We start from the raw sequence: 19795 nt of genomic DNA, 5'->3' as shown, positions 1-19795 counted from the left end.
TTTGCAAATGCTTCCCTGCTGCTGTTTATCATGTTGAATCTCTCTCCCTTTCTCCTTCCTATCCTTGCTCAGGAGTTCCTGAGAGGCAGCAGATCCTCTCCGTCTTTGGATCCCTAATACATTTTTGCTAAATTGAATAAAAATGCCAGATGTTTTTCTGAGTAAGATCTTTGGAGTGATATCTCTTAAAGAGGAATATACTGAGAGGAATAAGAGCCTACAAGAATTGAGTCTTTATAGTGTGCCCTTCTTCTAAGTATGTCATGTGCATTAGCTCATTCACTCTGTACAACAGTCTTCGGAGTAGGTACTGTTATGTTTCCCATTTTAAAGATGTGGAAATTTAAGACCCAGAGAGATGAAATAACCTTGCCTTAGATTACATAGTTCTGATGAAGGAGTGTGGCCTCTTAATCACTGTAATGTCCTGCCTGTCACAGCAACGTATAACCCTTATTTTTCTACGTGTATTCTTTAGTCCTTTATATTAAGCATTACCTGCTTCATCTGCTATAAGGATTTTTAAAGGTGAATTATTGATACAGTAATCAGTATCAAATCTAGTGACAATAAAGTGTGTTGTGTGCTTATTACACACTTTTTGAATGATTTTTACCGTGGCTGCTACGGATAAGGTATCATTCCTTTCTGCTAATTAGGGAGTAAGCCATGGGTATTACTGTAGGATACAGATGGCATATTTACATACTGCAAAATATGCTGAACTTCTCCAATTGGCAATATTAATAATTTGCAGTTCAAAAAATGACAGTTAGTGTAGGTGGCTCTGAAACAGGGTAAAACATTTATTTGGATTTTAAAAATATAGAAGAAAATAAAAAAGGAAGTAAGAAGAGGACATTTTGTATTATTCCTTGTCAAGTTTACTTGATCACTTAAAAGTGAATTCAAAATACATCCTTATCTCCCTCAATATTTATTACAAGTGTACATTTCATGTTAATATCATTAACATGAAATTTCTGTTTAATAAATCTTTACATTTCATCATAGGTATGAATTTTGTTCATTAGCATGACTGTTGTGTTCAGTCTTCCATAGTCTCCTGAGAAATTAAAAACCAAGTTCGGTTTAAAAACACTAAAAACATTTACATATAATAAACATGTTTATTTTTAACCAGCAACATTTGTTCTGTCCTTTCATTAAAGTGAAGAAAAATAGCATTTAGAAAATATTATACTTTTGTTTCATGCAATTTTGTTTTTCTGAGTATATATATTTAATAATTTAAATAAAAACTTTTTTTTCATTGCGTACTCAATCATATTTGTCTTCATTCTGTTGTTTTGGAGGCTTCATTATGGATGGAAATCGAAGGGCATAGACGCTGAGCAGTTGTAGAATATTTTTCAAGCAACAGCATCTGGTTTCTTGGCAATCATCGTGGGCCAAGGCAAGGCAGTCCTGGCATACCTCCAGATTTTTCTGTGGGTATTGCTGAGGGATTTCCAGATCTGCCATATTGTTGTAATGGTGTTTCCCGGAAACTCAGAATGGAATCCGATGTCTGTTTGATGGTGTTTGAGACCTACATGATCTGGCTCCCTTGCTCTCTTTTTGATATCTGACCCATCATCCTTTGCCCAGCTCCCTCTGCTCCAGCCACACGGGGCTCCCTGTGGTTCCTCACATATTCCAAGCACAAGCATCTCTTTGCTTAGGGACATTCACCTACCCTTTGCCTCTGCCTGGGGTGCTATCCCCTGGTAGTGGCCTGGCTCCCTCCCTCCCTTTTTACAGGTAGATCTCTACTCAAATGCCATTTATTTTCGCTTTCCTGACCTTGTCCATATTTAAACACCCCCGTTCCCCATATCCATAGACCTTGTCACTTTATATTCAGCAGTGCATATTAGCATCAGATTTACATATCTTCTCTTGCCCTCTCCCTGCCCCAAAGCCATTGCTCACTTCTGTTTTCCCAAGTAATGCCTGGTCTTTAGTAACTACTCAGTAAATGATTTTTGAATGAATCTGAACCAAAATTCACCTTTTGGTTACAAAGAAATGATGCTTTTCAATATTAGGAGCCTAGCATATACTCATTTATGAAAAAAGTACTTTATTGAACTCAACACATGTACTCAAATATATATACCCACTGAAACTTCCCTGTGACTTAAAGGCTATGGGAAGTAACATTTAGATTTCAAATCCACCTTCGGGACCCTTTGACGAGTTTTTATTTCCTATTGGTGGAGTCAAGATGCACTAGTTTACGGTTTCCCCCAATGAACTAAGGCCTTTGTGAGGAGAGAGTTAAAGGAGCCTTACGAATGCAAGCTGTACCACTTGGAGTGCATTCAGAGAGCTGGGGCTCTTCAGCGCTGCCTGCCCAGCTCTTGGAAACAGAAGGAAAACAGATTCATTCCCATAATGTCGATTTCCAACTGCCCTCATTATCACCTCTTTGAATATCTTGCTTTAAGAACCAAAGTACTAATTGTTTCAATGACTGAACTTCATTTCTGTAAATAAGGCATTATGTATTTCCATACTTTATTTGGCACCCTGAAAGAAAGATACCGGGAAGAAGCACGGAGAGACAGTTTTCTTATTAAAATTACTGGGGGTCACTGTGTGTACTGTGCAACTATGTTCCATGAGGAAAAGCTCTTCTGAATGCATTCCAATATAATTGCTGTAATCCAAGAAGGAATTCTGGTGTTTTGTGTTTTGTTTTGTTTTGTTTTGTTTTGTTTTGTTTTGTCTTGTTTTGTTTTGTTTTGTTGGTGCAGCAGATGACTAACTGGGCGCTCAACCTGATGGATTCAGAATTTTTTTTTTTAAAGTTCTCTTCATGTGAAGGTAGGACCATTGACCTGAGCCTCTCGCCGATCTTTCTTTCTTTTCTTTCTTTCTTCCTTTCTTTCTTCCTTCCTTCCTTCCTTCCTTCCTTCCTTCCTTCCTTCCTTCCTTCCTTTCTTTTCTTTCTTTCTTCTTTCTCCTTCTCTTCTCTTCTCTTCTCTTCTCTTCTCTTCTCTTCTCTTCTCTTCTCTTCTCTTCTCTTCTCTCTCTTCTTTTCTTTTTCTTTTATAGCTTCTCTTCTCAACACCCAGCATATTCTCCCCATGCCTCCCCACCCTGTTAGCACAATGGGTTATGTCAGAGGAGCTAGTCAGTGCTTGGGAAAATAGGCAAGAGGATCTCTAGCCAGGAAAACTCTTTTTTCGATTCATTTTTCTTTACTTGACATTCTTGAGCCGGCTGCAGGGGATAATGAAATGAATTAAACAGGTCCTGGCTTTCCAATGGCTTACGGTCAATGCTTGTCCTATTTTTCCTTTGGTTGTTGTGGAAAGGCAAATGGCTGAAGTCTCAAAGAGAGTAAAATAGGTCTGCTCTCACCTGAGACAAATTTTTGGCCCCTTATGTATTTGCATAAACTTTAATTTTAAAAATCTGAAAACACCTTCACATGATTATAATTACCTTAAGCTAATTACCGTAGTTGCATTTTCAAATTTGTACATTTTAAAACAAATATTAAAATAGAATTCTACAACATAAATTATTCTCGGGTGCCCAATAATTATTTTTCAAGTACATATAGGATCCATTTATCTTTTAGTTCTAGGGGAATTGTGGGAAAACAATGGTTTTATGTAGTCCAGATCTAGAGCTCTGATAAAATATACATATTCTATTTGCACTGAGTTCCCTAAGAGAATAGAGGACAAGGAGACAAGTCTGTGTGAACACCAGAGGGGGGCAAATAATGAGCCTGGGTTCTAGATTTCCTTCTATCTATTGCCTTCCAGTTGGTATTCTTATGCAAATCACCTTCCTTCCACTAGGCTTGAGTTTCCCTCATCTGTAAAGCAAAGGGATTGGATTAGATGATGTTTACAGTTCTTTCTCCTGCTAACATTGTGTTATCTGGTGTTCCCTTGCAAGAAAATCAGTGCATGACTTAATGAACCCACATGCTTATAGGTTCAAGAAAACCAAAACAGAGAAAGATGAATTCCATCTCTGGAGTTCCTTTTTGACAGGTGTGAGGAAAGGTATCCTAAGAAAAGGGTGTGGGCAGAAATGATAATGATTCCAATGATAGAGACAAGAAGGAAAATCAAGGAGTTTTAGTGGTTGGTGGTAACAGAGCATCTATTAAATGTCAAGCATGATGTTAGGTGCTAGAGACATAAATAAGACTCAGTCATTCCCTTAAGGAGCTTGGAATCTACTGGGAGATAAAGACATGAAAAAAAAAAAAAAACATTCCACAGACTACACAGGAATAGAAGAGATCTGGTGGGAGCACAAAGGAGGCAGGGGTCAGATAAGGCTTTAAGGAAAAAGTGGTTTTTTGACTTGAGATTCAAAAGATGAGTAGAATTTTTACAAACATGAGGAGTTAATAGGGAAAGAAAGAATATGGCAAGAGAAGCAAGGAGGCTGAGTTAGAAATTAGCCCAATACGTGAGAAGGGAGAGTGGTAGCTCTTCCCCCTATTCCTTTTCATCTCCTATCCCTACAGCCAATTTTCTTTGGTGTCAAATATTAGGGGTATAGCTAAACAAGTACCTTCTATGCTGAAAAACAAGGACTTCAGTTCTTTCCTTCCATAAAACCACAGCTATATTTCCTGGATCGTTTTGTTGACATTGGAGGTTTATGAGAAGTAAAAGTATTTGTGATCTCTTTCAAATTATTTTTAAGCTTTCTCTGAGCACACCCCCTCCACCAACCCCCGACCAGTCTGTAATGAGTTGTTACTGACATATTTTCTTCCCTGTGCTGAACAAGCACTAAATCATGCTGCTTAATTACCCCTGTCTCCGTTCCACCTTTTCACAGACTCACAGCTGAACTTGTCCAGCTTTATAGCATGCCTTGCTTGGTAGGCAGAGGAATGGTCATCAGCATTGTTTTGAGAAGGTAACAAAACCCAGGATGTCCCTGGAGAACTGAGCCAGGCTTGGGGCCTAGTGTTAGGCAGGATCAATCAAGTAAATAATGACCTTCATTTCCTTAAAGACACCCCTCACCCACCCTGCTTGTTTCCTCCAACATCTCCAGTTGCCCCCACTGCCCTCAGTAGTGTGTGGTACACAAGAACAGAACCTGAGTTAACCAGGGCTGGAGATATGGGGTTCCCAGATACTATGTGGAGTTACAGCAAGTGAGGTAACTATAAGGGTCGGGGTTGAAAGCTCTCAGTAGTACCTATCGAATCTGTTTTTATAGAATAGCATTTTCCTTCCCTTCCTTTCTTCATTATCCACCAATAGGCTAGTTGTGTTTGAGGGAAAATGTTTTTTCTTTCTCTCTGGGCCAGATTCCGACAGGCCACTTTAAAATGCCCTTTCTAATTGAAATGACAAAACACAGGAGAATTTACTCCAAAGAGAATCTAGTGTGTGAAGGTGTGCCTGCTTTTTCACTGTTGGTTTCCATATACAGGAGGATACTGGTGCCAATTTCCATTTTGATCAAGTTCTCCCATTTCTACCTATACTCTGCATAGTTATTTTTACTTTATCCACCTATTAAATATGTGTCACTAGGGTATTTCGAATATCTTCTATTATGGCTCAAAGATTGGCTGCAGAAAGGGGTTGTTTAGATCACAATCGTGCCCCTTGCACCTTCAAGGTGGCTGGTGGCACCATTAACTCTTTCCATATTTGAGGACTGTGAGGTGCCATTTAAGAAAAAGTCACTGTAAGACATCTGGAAATACAGTTTGCTATTTGAGAACTCGGAACAGCAGCAACATCAGAATCTCTCTTCTCCTTGGACAATGATTCTTGTCTGGTGGCTAGAGACAGGAAATGGGTTTCATTATAATTCACTGTATAGCTTACTTAAAGCACATGGACTTTAAAGTCAGACTGACTCTGTAATAGATAATAATTCCCATTTTATATAATTATTTTGAAAACTAAATAAAATAATAAGTGTAAAATACCTGACATAGAACCTGACTGAGTTAGCGCACAATATATATTTGTTGAATGAACACGTGAATGAATGGGGGTGATGATTGAATGGCTGGATGAGTGGTTATGTGGTTATGTGAAAATCATGTGATTATGAGAATACAGGCCTCGCACTGTTTTTTCTATGGGGCTCTCTATTGGAGATCTTACATGATTTTATCACACAAAGTAGGTACATATATGTGTATATTTCATGTTATGTTAAGTAGTAGACTGTGACACCACTCATTATAATTTGACATGAATTTGGCTGTATTGGGGGTAAAGCAGGCCTCTATTCCCAAGCCCGATAGTGTTATAAAATGATTCTGACACGATAAAATTTTTAGATCCTGACTATAGACCAGTGTATATACTCTAAGGCACTCAAGAATTTCACCATAAGGCTGAGTTTTGTAGGACCTATTTGTTTTGTGTTGAATGTAAGTAGGCCTAGTTATTAAAGTATCACCAGGATCCAAATGCAAGATATGTTTTTCTTTAGGGCAAGTCTCAGGACACAGATCTCTAGAAACAGTACTAGAGGTAGATGTTTATGGATTTATGAGCTCTTCATAGGACTTAATCTAATTTATTTAAAAGATTGGTCAGTGAATTAGAGGTAAAGCACAGGAAAGATTCTTTGTGTCTTGGTTTTAGTTCATTGCTTTTTCTAGATACTTCTTTTTTGGTGAATAAAGTCTAAAATGATTAATGTGACCTATAAGACTCCACCCCTCTCCAGATCCTTCTCATGCCACTCCACCCTCACTCAACAGTCCTGCCATGTTGGCCGTTTGTTAGTTTCTTGAAATATTCTCTTCTTTTCTACCTCAGAGCCATAATAATCTTTCTTTTTTCTGGAATGTTCTTTATAACCTTTCCAGCTGGATAATTCTTTCTTAAAGTATCACTTCCTTAGAGAAGCTATTTTGATTCTCCAGACTATGCTAAATACCTTTGTTCAATGGTCTTTTGACATTCTGTATTTTTCTTTCTCAGCACTTAACCTAACCATAATTCATAGTTACTGTCTAAGCATTTATTTAATGTCAGTTTTTCTTTCTAGCTCCATTAAGATGAAGACTATTTCTGAGTCTCTTGTTGTTGACCCTCCAAGTATTTAGCATAATGTTTAGTTTATGGTAAGCATTTGATAAAGATTTGTCATTGGACAAATTCATCAATACTGGAAACGTACCTGCAAGGTGCAAAGGTTGGTTCGTTATATAGTCATTTCTACTTTAAATGGTAATGTTGAAATGAGAGCTAGAGTGTTCTTCTACTACCAATGCTAACTAGTTATACTGTTGTCAGCATGTTACTTCTCTTCTACGGCCCTCTGCTCATCAGTAGAATGAGGAGGTAAGACTAGACTAAATGATTTGGTGAGGCCCTTTCAGTTCTAGGAGCTAAGTTCATTTTTCAACTTACCAAAATCTTAATACTGGCTACTTTATTAAAACTGAACTAATAATATTAAAGGTGGAATATTTTTAAGCATAAAACAGTAAAAGCATTTCTTAAAGTGCTCCTATAAAATATGAGTGATTTTATAATTTTGAAAAATATTTAGCTAGGCTCATTTTTGACATGTATGCCCTGCATATCTTTTATATATCTTGGATAAAGAAACAATATCCCAAACAATCATTGAACATTTTTCAAAATTGAAATGGAAAAAATCTATATTTACAGAAACAAGTCTTCACCAAAGTTTAAATGTTTATGAGACTTTGGCTAAGCCTGTTATAAGCTTTACTACATTGTTGGTTTTGTAAACCTCAACTGTGTTTGGAAATGAATATTCATCATTATCATCATTGTGACTGTGAACTATGATCTCAGAATCTTATGTGGAATGACACTTTTGTAAACTCTTATGTACTAGTTAATCAGAGTTTAACGTTTCTCTTTCCCAAACCATTAGCCTGCAAAGGAGTTTTTGAACTAAAGCTATTTATTTGAATAACTCATATTTTATGTTCTTCCAAAAAAGGATGCAGTAGCGTTTAAAGAATCTTTAAATTCATAAATAACTAGACTAAGAAGAAAAATTGGAATTACCCCCTCAGTTGCTGCTCAAGAAGTAGAATTTGTGTCAGAAAAGTTGAAGAGAGTTGACTGAAGCTAGCAGTTATTGAAAAGCTTTCTTGTTAACATTCTAACAAATGACTTCAAAAGAACCATTTCTTGTGAAACAATGTAATTTCATTTGGGCTGGGTTTGTTTTCCTTTTATTTTTTTTTAACTCAACAGCATAAAATTATTTGTTGCATAAAATAAATATAATCATATATCACTTCTGCTGCTTCATTTATAGAGAATGTCTCTCGTTCCTAACATGTAGTGGTTTTATATAGTACGTTAATTCAGAAAATATTGATTGGTTAGCTCTTATTTGTGAGGCACTATTCTTGCTGCTAGGCACTCAGAAATTATCAGGTTGATTGTGACTTCAATAAGCTTACAGTCTATTGAGCATGACAAGACATAATTGCACAACTAAACACAGATTTTTAAAAAAGCGATAAGCACCCCAAGAAGGGGCACATCAGGTGTTTAGGATCTGTATCTTCTGTCTTCTCCAGGCTGTGTTCTTGTTCCAAGACTTTGAATCCTCTACAGCTTCTAACACAGAGCCTTGCACATAGAACATATTCAATTAATGTTAGCTTAGAAGATGAGCTGTCTGTGAAATCGTTTAGTAAACCTGCACCTATTCAACGAATGGCATTCTTTTTATCTAGGCCAGATCTGAAAGTCTTCAGTCTGAAAAGCATGGTACTTAGATCTCAAGTTATATGTTTTGTAAGACAAAATGTGACAATATTTACCTTTTGTGAGCACCTTCTATCTTTACTTTGGGCTCTATTTTCTGATTTTTATTTCAAAGCTTATTCTACTAAATCTTATCTGACATCCTACTGTCCAGTTTACCCAGCTCTATAAGTTATATGGTATGTGGCGATGCTGCTTCTTGCTACTATCCTTGATCACAGCTTACAAGGAGCTCTGAGGAGTCTCAGCATTTCTGGGGTCTTTCCTCTCTTAGGCACAAACCACTAGAAAGGGATATAAAGTAAACGGTTATCAAAGCTTTAGAGGAAGCAATTAACATTTTTTCTAAAAAGCGGCTGTATTGTTCAATCTGAAGGCTTTCTGGATTTAGCTGTTTAAAAAATAGATTTGTTCCCGAAGATTTGTTTTTCTGCATTTTTTTTCACTAGTTGCAGTCCCCTGGAGGACTCAAAATTGAGTAAAATTGAATTTCTTCTGATCTTTGAATTATTGAGGGAAAATGAAGGCATAAATGATGTCTAAGGACTCTTGCCTCTCTAAGATTTCATGACTCTTTAATACTCAGTAGGAGGGCATATTGGTCATGACGCCAGATACTGTGTGGCCCACATTTTTTCAGCTCTCAACCATCTTCACTCCATTCAGTATAAAACTTTTCTTCAGTGGCTTTATCCAAGCAGAAAATTTTCAGAAGCTTCACTTGCCCCCCCTTCTTTGAAGACACCTGGCTGAATTTCAAAGGAAAAGGATACCACAGAGTAAAAAGGAAACAGAAGAGGCAGCCTTTTCTCTCTCTAAATTCTAGCAGTTTGACTGACTCTTACTTGTGAATTTTTCTTGCCACTGAGTCATTGCACACACAGAATTATGAAACTTTAATTTCTTTAGAGGCTTGTTATATTAGAAAAATTGTTCCAAAGAAAGCAACAATCATGACATAAGCACATCTGGCTCTTGCAAATTATTCTTTATTAAGCTTTCATTTAATTACATGTGCTGAAAGGTCTGTTTTTGATTACTGTAATTTTTTTTATTTGTCCATCTGAATGATAGTAATGCTGGAAATTACATACAAACCACCTGTTTTTTTTTCCCTTACTAATATGGCAAAGTTTGAGCTATTTTCTCTGTGGTTGATGAACTAGGAAGCTTTCTATTTATTATGATAGAAATATGACTATCAAGGTAATGGCTTAATCTCGATTATAAGAAGAAAAGAAAATATTTGAATGGAGTTTCCAAGCATTAAATAGTGTAAAGATTGAGGTATCTGAATTCTGGTTAACCATAGCAGATTAACACATTCACTTATTACCAATTTCACCCAAAAGCTAATAAGTCAATAGTTAAGGATTTGATACCTATGCTAGGAAAAAGAAGCTTTATTTTATTTTATTTTATTTTATTTTATTTTATTTTATTTCATTTCATTTAATTTCATTCCATTTCATTCCATTCCATTTCATTTTTTTGTCAAGAATATGGCTATATTCTCTTGAGGATTATGTTATATGTGGCCTAGAAATAAGACCCTGAGAAAACAGTAACTGCTGTTGGGCCTCAGGGATCTTGAGGGCAGCGTTCTTATCATCCAAAAGGATCAGCATCCCCCTGAGAAGTTTGGTTGATATTGAATAAGAACAATATTCTTATAGGAATCCCTAGGAAAGTTCAGACTAATTTCTTAGTTCATGAATATTAAAATCACATGAATGGACATACTGACATTTGAAGAACTTTTTACATCAATTTTAGGCACTAGAAAGAATGATAGAAAATGATTTAGTCAAATTTCTTTTTGTACCAAAGAAACTGAGTTCTAGAGCAACCAAGTCCTTTGTTCGGGTTCATAAAGTTACTGCTCAAAGGACCAAGAACAGGACAATGGCTCTCATACTAGTGCTCTTTCTTTATATTATTTGGTCTCTCTTATTTCCTCTTTAAAAAATAGTGAAAGAGAAATTGCAAGGCTGTCAGAGAAATAGTTATCTAACAATATGGTAAGTTTTTTGTCTTGTTTTGTTTTGTTTTGTTTTTTTGTGAAACTCAATTTCAGCTGCATTTAAAGAGATAATGTTTGTCTTCCCTGTTTTGCAGCAGCTCTATGCCGCTCAGCTGGCCAGCATGCAGGTGTCACCTGGAGCAAAGATGCCATCAGCTCCACAGCCACCAAACACAGCAGGGGCAGTCTCACCTACCGGGATAAAAAATGAAAAGAGAGGGACCAGCCCTGTAACTCAAGTTAAGGTACTTGCTTTGCAGGATTGTGAAAACAGTTTGGAAAACAGCTTCACAAGAAAAGTAGTGAACCAGACTGGGTTGGGAATAAACAGCAGGAAGCATAGCAGCATAAAGGAACCCCAAATGCTCCTCTTTATGGTAAACTTCATGATTGAGCACTGAGAAACAGGTGTTTCCCTTTTGATAACAATAGTGCCATATTGTGAGATCTTTACCTAAATCTGCAAATTCACTTCTCAAGAGTTTTTCCCCTTTGGATTCTGGCTTTTATTTTTTAATGCTCATTGGCATGAATGGCCATGGTTTTATTACCAGTCTTTGTCATAGACTTGTGACACTTTCTCTCGAAGTTTCTTAAACAGGTGGGAGCCAACTTACAGTATCAGAAAAGGAAGTTCTCAAAACTTTAGATTTAAAAAAAAGGGGGACAGAAAAGAATCTAATGCTGGACTTCGTATGGTTTGTTGGAATAATTCACGTGGGCTCAAATGAGCAGTGAGTGGTGTCATTATCTATTCATGCTTTGATGCCGTGTAGTTGTGAGAGGATAAACAGGCTCTCCCAGGTTACTGCTGGGACATTACTAGATGTCTTTCCTCAACTAATTTTCAGAGTCTTAAAATGTGGCACCCAGGAAGTATTTGGCAACAGAGGGAAATAGATGATATGTTCCAACTTTGTGCTGCAGCTGGTACCTATAGGTGGTACTGGTTGGTTTTTATAATATAGTTCAGAGAAACAATTGTTTTCTGTCATTGACTTATCTACTTAGAAGGGTATGCTAAGCAGAGATGTAATATGCCCAAAAGGGACTACATTTGGAGAAATTTTGCAATTATTAAATTTTCACAAGGGAAACTTCTAAGGCTAACAAACAGCATCAAATGCTATAAAGCCACTGAAATTATTTTATTTTTTATAATGTGCAGATAGGAATTAATTTCATGCCACCCTTGCTTTAAATTCTCCAAAGAAATAAATGAACATTTATGCTTTGTTGTTAGAAATATTGGGATATTACAATAGGCAGCTTACTTTTAATAAGGTAGCATTACTTATGGAAACAGCCTATCTATTTTGTGTTCCAAGAGTTTCTGTTTGTGAATAAGAGTCAGAACACTACAACTCAAACCAAGGCACTTCATTTAATTATAGTTGTTAGCATATGAACATATCAAGCATTATTGACTTGAGGTATTGAGTATTAGATATTTTAACATGAAAAAGTAATTTTATAAGTGACTTGGCCAAATGGAATCTTACCAAACCAAGCCTTTACTGGATGAGTAAAATGTTCCCTGGTTAAATTCAAGTTTACATCTGCTTTTACCATTCCAGCTTTGTGGGCCAACTGAGTTTTATTACTCACTTGACCACATGCAAATTCTTAGGGAGTTCTCTATATAATTTGACTTGACTATATTTTATGTTAATAACAAAGGAAACATTCCTTATAATTATTAGATTGTTTATTGTATGTGTGGGTAAAAATATATAGATCAAGACATTAAAGCAGATGTTTTAAATTTAAAAAAATAGCTTCTACCTATTATTGAAGAAGTTCGGAAGATAATCTCATGATTTGGTAATTGAAAGGATTATGGTCACTAAGATATGATTTTGTCTGTAATCACTGCTTTCCCTCTGTACATAACATGACCACATGACATAGGGCATAGTTTGCTGAAGGTAACAAAATTAAACATAGATAACCTATATACCTTCTTTTCCCTCAGAATTTTTATCTACTATAATTACCAACATCAGAAATCAGAATTTTTTTGTTCAAATTTCAGTTCTACCACTTTTACCATCTGTGTCACTTTGGGCAAATTATTTAACTTATTTCAGCCTTAGTTTTCTGCTCTGAAAAATGGGAGTTAATATTGTGGGTCTTAAATCCTCTAGCATATAATGAGTATTCTGTAAATATAAGTATAGTGATGATTGTGATGATGAAGATCTGATGATAATAAAGAAGATTATGGTGATAGTGATAGTGGTTGTAATTGAAATATCTAGTTATATACTGAGAGAGATCCTAACTAAATACCTACGAGATTTCCACTTTTAGCCATAATGGAGGAACAGGGATCAGATTTAGTCTCCCAGCTTAAGCAACTGAAACACAGGACAAAATATATAAAACAATGATTTTCAGACATTTACAGTAGGAATATAGGACAGTGATTCCTGAGAGAAGAGAAACAAGTGAGGCAAGTACTATGATTATTCCAGCTTACTGTCTAGAGGTAGTTTCTAGGTCATAGTGCAAGGAAGGGTACACATGGAACATGGCAGCCTCTCTGAGTAGAGGGATATCATTCAGGATTTTGGGATGCCAAGGTAGATAGAGTTTGTGAGGTAGAGTACCAGAGAGGAGAGAGTTGTACACTGAGAGAGAGAGAGTACTGAAAATCTGTAGAAGATCCCCCTGTATTTAGCTGAGTACTGATCAGCCTATGTACACGAGGAAATTCTCTGAGACCAGGGAAAAATACCAGATACAGCAGGCAAAGCAATTGCAAGGTTCACAAAGGACTGAGGTTGGATTATATTCCCATTAGCCACAGTGGAAAGATCTTGGAGCATAGAGGGTGTCAAGTAGTGTTGCCGAAAGGGTGTTACCTTAGTAATGGGGCCAAATTATCCCTAAATTAATGACTGCTCTGAACCTACCTAATATGCTTAAAAGCAAGCATGTTGCTTTTGTTCAAATTGTTCTGTGTCTTAAAACAAAGTCCACAAATATCTGAAAGAATACACAAACTCAATACCCAGCGATATAAAATTCATAGTGTGTAGCATCCATACAAGCAAGGAAATACAAGCAATAATGAGGAAAAAAAGTAAATCAATAGAAACAGACCCCAAAATGGCACAAATGATAGAATTAGCAGTTAAGACAGCAAAAACAGCTACCATAGGGTCACCTAACTATAGCCAAATGAAGAGGTAGGCAAATCTTCCTCCTAAAAAACATCCATGAAATTTCCATCAGGCCAGACCATGCTGTGAGAACCAATATCAAGCCTGCCATGATGAAAAGAAATTTACTTGATTGGGAGTTGGTAGATGCTTCCCCTGCTCAGTGCATTGTTGGCAGAAGTAGCAATGATTGAATTATAAAAATAAATAATCAGGGTATACTCAAAGCTGAAAAAAATAGATGTCATAAACTTTACATGTTTAAGAAGACAGAGGGAAAACGTGAGCATTATAAGACATGAAACACACCCATGGAATGTCTGGAGATAAGAAATATAGTTTTTAGATTAAAAGTATACTAGATTAGTACCGATGGGATTAGACGCCACAGAAAAAAAGATTAGTGAACTTGATGATGGAATGATGAAAATATCCAAACTGAAATACCTTAAAAAAAAGACTGTCAGTGTTGTGGGACATCAACTGGCCTATTGTATGCACTTAAAGCCTCAGAAGGAAAGGAAAGGAAAGGAACAGAAAAATATATTAGAAGAAGTAATGGCTGAAAATTTTCCAACTTTGAAGAGCACTCTGAATTCAGATGTCTAAGAAGCTCAATGAACCCCAAATTAAAAAAAAAAAAAAAAACTTGGAGAAAACTAGATACCTAGCAAATAAATCACTATTGTCTAGAGAGGAGTAAAGCAACTAATCAGGCTAAATACCCTGTGGGTGCAGAGTAAGAGATGTAAAATTATAATCAAACACGTAAGATATTTTGACATGCACAGTGGATATAGTCATGTCTCCTATGTCTAAATATGGAAAAATGTACATTCCAACATAGATGTGCCAGATTATCTATTTCCTACCAAGATAAAAAAACAGAACACTATGTTATCACATGACTTATTTTCTCTGACAGTTTAATAGAAAAGGGATCTGGGGTTTGGAGTCCAATAAACTAGAATTCAAATGTTATCCTTCCATGTGTGGCTTTGGACAATGACCTCTCACTCTGGCCCTTCCTCCTTTGTGAATTTAGAATAATACTGCCCAACCTCATAGACTTATTGCTAGTTAAATGAGCAAATATATGTGAAAATGTCTAGCACAGTGCTTGGTATACACCCTGGCTTCTCTGTGCATGTTGTTTCTATTTTCTCTTTCTAATCTTCCTCCCGAGAGCCTTTTCTGGCATCTCTTTTTGTCCTCCCTTAAACAATGACCGTGGTATTGAAGGAGACAGGATCAGCTAGGGTCAGGCTCTCTTCCCAAAGGAGAGGATGTTCTGTTTCCAAGCTCTATTGTGTTTTAAAAGATGACATTAAAAAAATTCTCAATGCCTCCTCAGAAACAAAACAGAAATTAACATTTGCCGACAATTTTAGAACACAATAAGATAGGTCTCATAACTGAGCATTTAAATGACTATGTTTATATTACAACTAAATTTCTAAAATGACGAGCATGTTGTTATGTGTGTTTAATGGTAGGATAAATGAGAGCAAATAAAGGCAAGGAGTTTAGCTTTCAAGCTCCTGGTTACACTAGAATTACAAGTCAGATACTTGAATACTGTGCCCAGTATAGAAGGACAGGCTTCTTAAAATAGACATTCTGTAAATATACGTAGCAAAGAATATAAAGAGACATCACTTTAGACATGAAAAATAAATTACATATAGCATGGTATGTAAAACATAATTATAATGTGTGCTTGCTCTTTGCAAAAATTAATTTTAAACATGAATAGAGACCAGAATATAGACCATGAGGAGTGTCCACACCCAGAAAGCCACATAGAAGCCATGCTGTGGCATGTGGCTCCCTGGGCAGAGGCCCAGGAGAGCAGAAGAAGCCTGTGTTTTCATTTTTAAAGTACTTGCAATTGTTTGATTTAAAATATATATTAAAAAATTAGCTGCAGAGCCTATTTATAGTTGCAGGAACTTTTCAGAGAGAATAACACAAAAGCACTACAGAGCTGCTGAAATTTTAAATAATTCTTTGTAAATGCCCTAGGTTAATTTAGATCCTTGAAAACACATTAGGAAATTAAGCTGTAATGTGAGCTAATTCAGATTTTAATTTGGCAAAAAGAATGATCCAACTACACAGTTAATGTAAATAGAAGCATAACACAGGGAAATTAATGAGGTTTCCTTCCTATGAATCTTCAAGGAGGTAGATAATTAGCTTCTTTTGTTATTATTGTAGGAGAATGTGGCATTGTCTCTTAGGTGTAAAATAACTGTGGCTTACTAAGTGATAATGTGCTTCATTTGTCTTTTTTTTTAATAATTATTTATGTTAAACTCTTGTAGGATGAAGCAGCCGCACAGCCGCTAAATCTCTCTTCCCGACCCAAGACAGCCGAGCCTGTCAAGTCCCCAACATCTCCCACCCAGAGCCTCTTCCCAGCCAGCAAAACCAGCCCCGTTAATCTGCCTAACAAAAGCAGCATCCCCAGCCCCATTGGAGGAAGCTTGGGAAGAGGATCCTCTTTAGGTAAATGGAAAGGTCAACAACAGGAAGAGATTTATGAATTAGGTAAAAGAAAGCTAACCTGTTCAGTGATGACTGAATCTCTGTTTCCAAAGTGTTCCTTAGTCCATGGGGGGAAAAAAAGTAAAAGTAAAATCCTTTCTACTGAAACATAACCCCTTTTCGTGTCTTGGGTGATTAGAACTTTTGGAAAAGGTCATAATATAAATCCTGCTGGGATGAGTTCTTTAGAGGCTGAGGAGTTCGATCCAGCAAATCAGAGACTTGGGGATTTCTGTGTTTGGTTAATGCTTTGCCACTGAAGTAACTCTAGGCAGATGAGAGTGATCATGAACCCTCCAAGGGCCTAGAGGGACCTGGCCTCAAAGCTGCCTGCCAAAAGTCCAACATTTCTTTGAAGTTTTATATTTTCTTTTTAAAATGTATGTGAATTTTACATCTTATCCCGTATTAGTTTTGCATTAAAACAAATGTGAATGACACACTTCAATGACATAATATGAAATAAAATTGATATCTGATAAGATGTGTCATAATGATCCTTGGGCTTCTTACACTCTCTGATATATTGCCAAGTATCACTAGGGACATTCATACCCCAGTGAGAAGTACAGAGGGAAAACATGGGTTTTGGCATCAGACAGACTTGGACTCAGAGCCTTTTCTTACTCGCTATGTGACCCTGGGAAAGTGATTTAATATTTTTGAACTCAGTGTCCTAATCTCTTAGAGGGGAATATTATTACCTAGCTCATAGGTTGTTATGAGAATTCAAAAATAAAAAGAGAGAGAGAGAGAATTCAGAGAGAAAAATGTATATAAAATGCCTAACACAGTGTCTGGCACTTAGAAGGCATGTGATTTAAAAAAAAAAAAAAACTAGACTGAACCAACACCAACGCATTTACATATACAAGGGGAGTGAAACAATAAATGGGAAAGCATTTGTCTGTAGCAGAGTGCCAAATTAGTATTAATATGTTGTTACTAAGCCTCTTAATGTTCATATAAGACACAGAGATAACAAGGGATTGGGGACTTAGAGCTTCATTTCTTCATCACAATACCGTCCTTGCCTTACTGAGTCCTGGAGCTTAAAATGTTTATTATAATAAACAAAATAATATGTAAGTTTAAAAGTCATTTGTGCCTATCTTATCTCATTTGATTTTTCACAATAATCCTATGAGGTAGTGCATTTTTACCCTCATTGTATGACAGAGTAAACTGTGATTCTTACAGGTAAAATGGCTTGCCCACAGCCATGTAGATACTTACTAGTAAAGCCAATACTAGAACCTGGGTCCTTTCACCTGAGTCATATATACTCAGTGCCCTTTTTTGTGAACTCTCAGTTGTAACATTTGCTGCACCATGTTGGGTTTGAGTGAATCATCTGATGGTGAGATGTAATTCTTCCTTGTTAAAATTTGGGACGTTAGGATCCATACAGCAGCAGCCTATTCTCATTTTGAGTCAGGACGCCTCTGCCAGGAGCTGGGAGGTTTTCACTCCAAGTCAGTGACATTCGTGTGAAAGAGAGAAGTAAGTCATTTCCAGTATGTGAATATGGTTGCTGGATTTTTGGAAGTTGTTAAATAAGAAAAAAAAAAAGCCAGCTTAAGGATAAATAATAGGCTTGGTCTTGAAATGACTTTAATGGCCTTTCCATTATCCACTTCTGAATTTTGTTTGGAAAGTATTTGTCCACTATACTGGGCATCTTGAGGGACAAAGATGACTAAGTCACAGGCCTGCCTGCTCTTATGAAGTTTATACTTCAGCAGGGAGTCTTTCTTAGTTCATAAGCTAGAAATGGGCTGAGGCAATCACAATTTTGTCCGGACAGTATTGAAGTGTTCAGTTTGGTTTTTATCAGAAAAGCTTCAGAGCAAAAGATAATGGGTTTTCTATAGCCTAAGATGTGATGGTTTGGCTATTAAACAATTTACTATAGATAGCCTTGGGAATTTTTGCTAAACTCATGCATATACACATGCATTGCGCACACACACACACACACACACACACACATACACACGGTGTGGACTTGACCCATCTGGTTTCCTCTGTCCTGTCTGTCTGATGTGTATGCAGATACATACACATACATGTGCTGTGAAATGTTCATACCAGGATACAAGCAAGTGGATCACATTAAACTTTACCACAGCAGCTGAAATCGATTAGTCGGCAAGCCTTCTCTCTGTCTAAAATTGGAAAAGCTTATGTAAAGTATTAATTTTAACCTACAGTACAATGCAAGATATGGAAGAGAATTAGTTTAATTTTATTTTTTCCCTCTGAGTTACATGGAGTATAATGAAAGTAAATATTTATTTTCACTTTATTTGAAGCTTTGTACAGATGTGAAAACCACTCCCACACATACAGCCTCACTATCACAAAGACAGGGAGCTGAGAGCAGTAGGTGTTCGGTTGGGGGTAGGGAATGGGTTGTCATTCTCTTGGTAAATAACTGAGGCAGCATGATGAGTAGAATGCTTCATTAACCAGCCAGTGATTGGGGAATGGAAAGTGCAGTATATTCCTTCCCGCCCCCTCTCTCCTGCAGTGGACATATGAACACACAGATAAAGATGTCACTAAAGGACACATGTGGCCTCATAGGATTTTTTTCTGCTAGGCTAGAAACAGCTTCCCTGCATTAGTATACCCAATATAACAGGTATCCTGAACAGATATCACTGTACCTCTACCCACCCCCTCCTTCCCTGCTATTCCCTCACTAATTGTTAGATCTAGCCAGAAAACACACACATACACACACAAAATTGGAATCTAGGAACTTTCCTTTGTGCGAAGGTAGGTTGACAGGGTCAGGATTAACTGGAGTGCTGGGGTATCCTACAAGGGCTAAGAGCTCAGCACAGCTTGGTTTCCAGGTGTTCTTGGCATAGTACTGCAGTTTTCTTAATAGCAAACATGCCCCTTCCTTGTTGGAGAATGCAGCATTTTCTAGCGGAGTGGGGAATGGCAGTATTTTGTTAGTGTCTAACCCCATAAGCTTCTAATAATGCATCCTGTGTATACAGATATCCTGTCCAGTCTCAACTCCCCTGCCCTGTTTGGAGATCAGGATACAGTGATGAAAGCCATTCAAGAGGCTCGGAAGATGCGAGAACAGATCCAGCGGGAGCAACAGCAGCAACAGCCGCATGGTGTTGATGGGAAACTGTCCTCCATGAATAATATGGGGCTGAACAACTGCAGGAATGAAAAGGTAAAACTTGCTTCCTTCCTTCACTGGCTCTGCTGGACCCAGTGGCTCATTCTCATCTGGCTCTTTCCAGGCAGCCAAAGATTCTAGCTTGAGGGCTGTTTTGTATCACATTCAAGCATTACTG

The 19795-nt window shown here is 37.0% G+C and overlaps 1 protein-coding gene across 26 annotated transcripts in view; it reads left to right on the top strand.

The window, feature by feature from the left end:
- SOX6 (SRY-box transcription factor 6) overlaps nt 1–19795 on the top strand; it is a 588321-nt gene that overhangs the window by 489591 nt on the left and 78935 nt on the right. For 23 of the 26 annotated variants that reach the window (XM_038569137.1, XM_038569135.1, XM_038569136.1 and 20 more), the window contains 3 exons: nt 10848–10997; nt 16247–16430; nt 19484–19671. In XM_038569137.1, the coding sequence (XP_038425065.1) occupies nt 10848–10997; nt 16247–16430; nt 19484–19671 (522 nt within the window). The remainder of the gene's footprint in view (nt 1–10847; nt 10998–16246; nt 16431–19483; nt 19672–19795) is intronic. The other 3 variants (XM_038569128.1, XM_038569150.1, XM_038569151.1) reach the window with 1 other exon arrangement.

This window comes from Canis lupus, chromosome 21 (genome assembly GCF_011100685.1).
Source record: "Canis lupus familiaris isolate Mischka breed German Shepherd chromosome 21, alternate assembly UU_Cfam_GSD_1.0, whole genome shotgun sequence".
In the NCBI taxonomy this organism is placed as follows: domain Eukaryota; kingdom Metazoa; phylum Chordata; class Mammalia; order Carnivora; family Canidae; genus Canis; species Canis lupus.
This window is presented reverse-complemented; position numbering and strand designations above follow the sequence as displayed.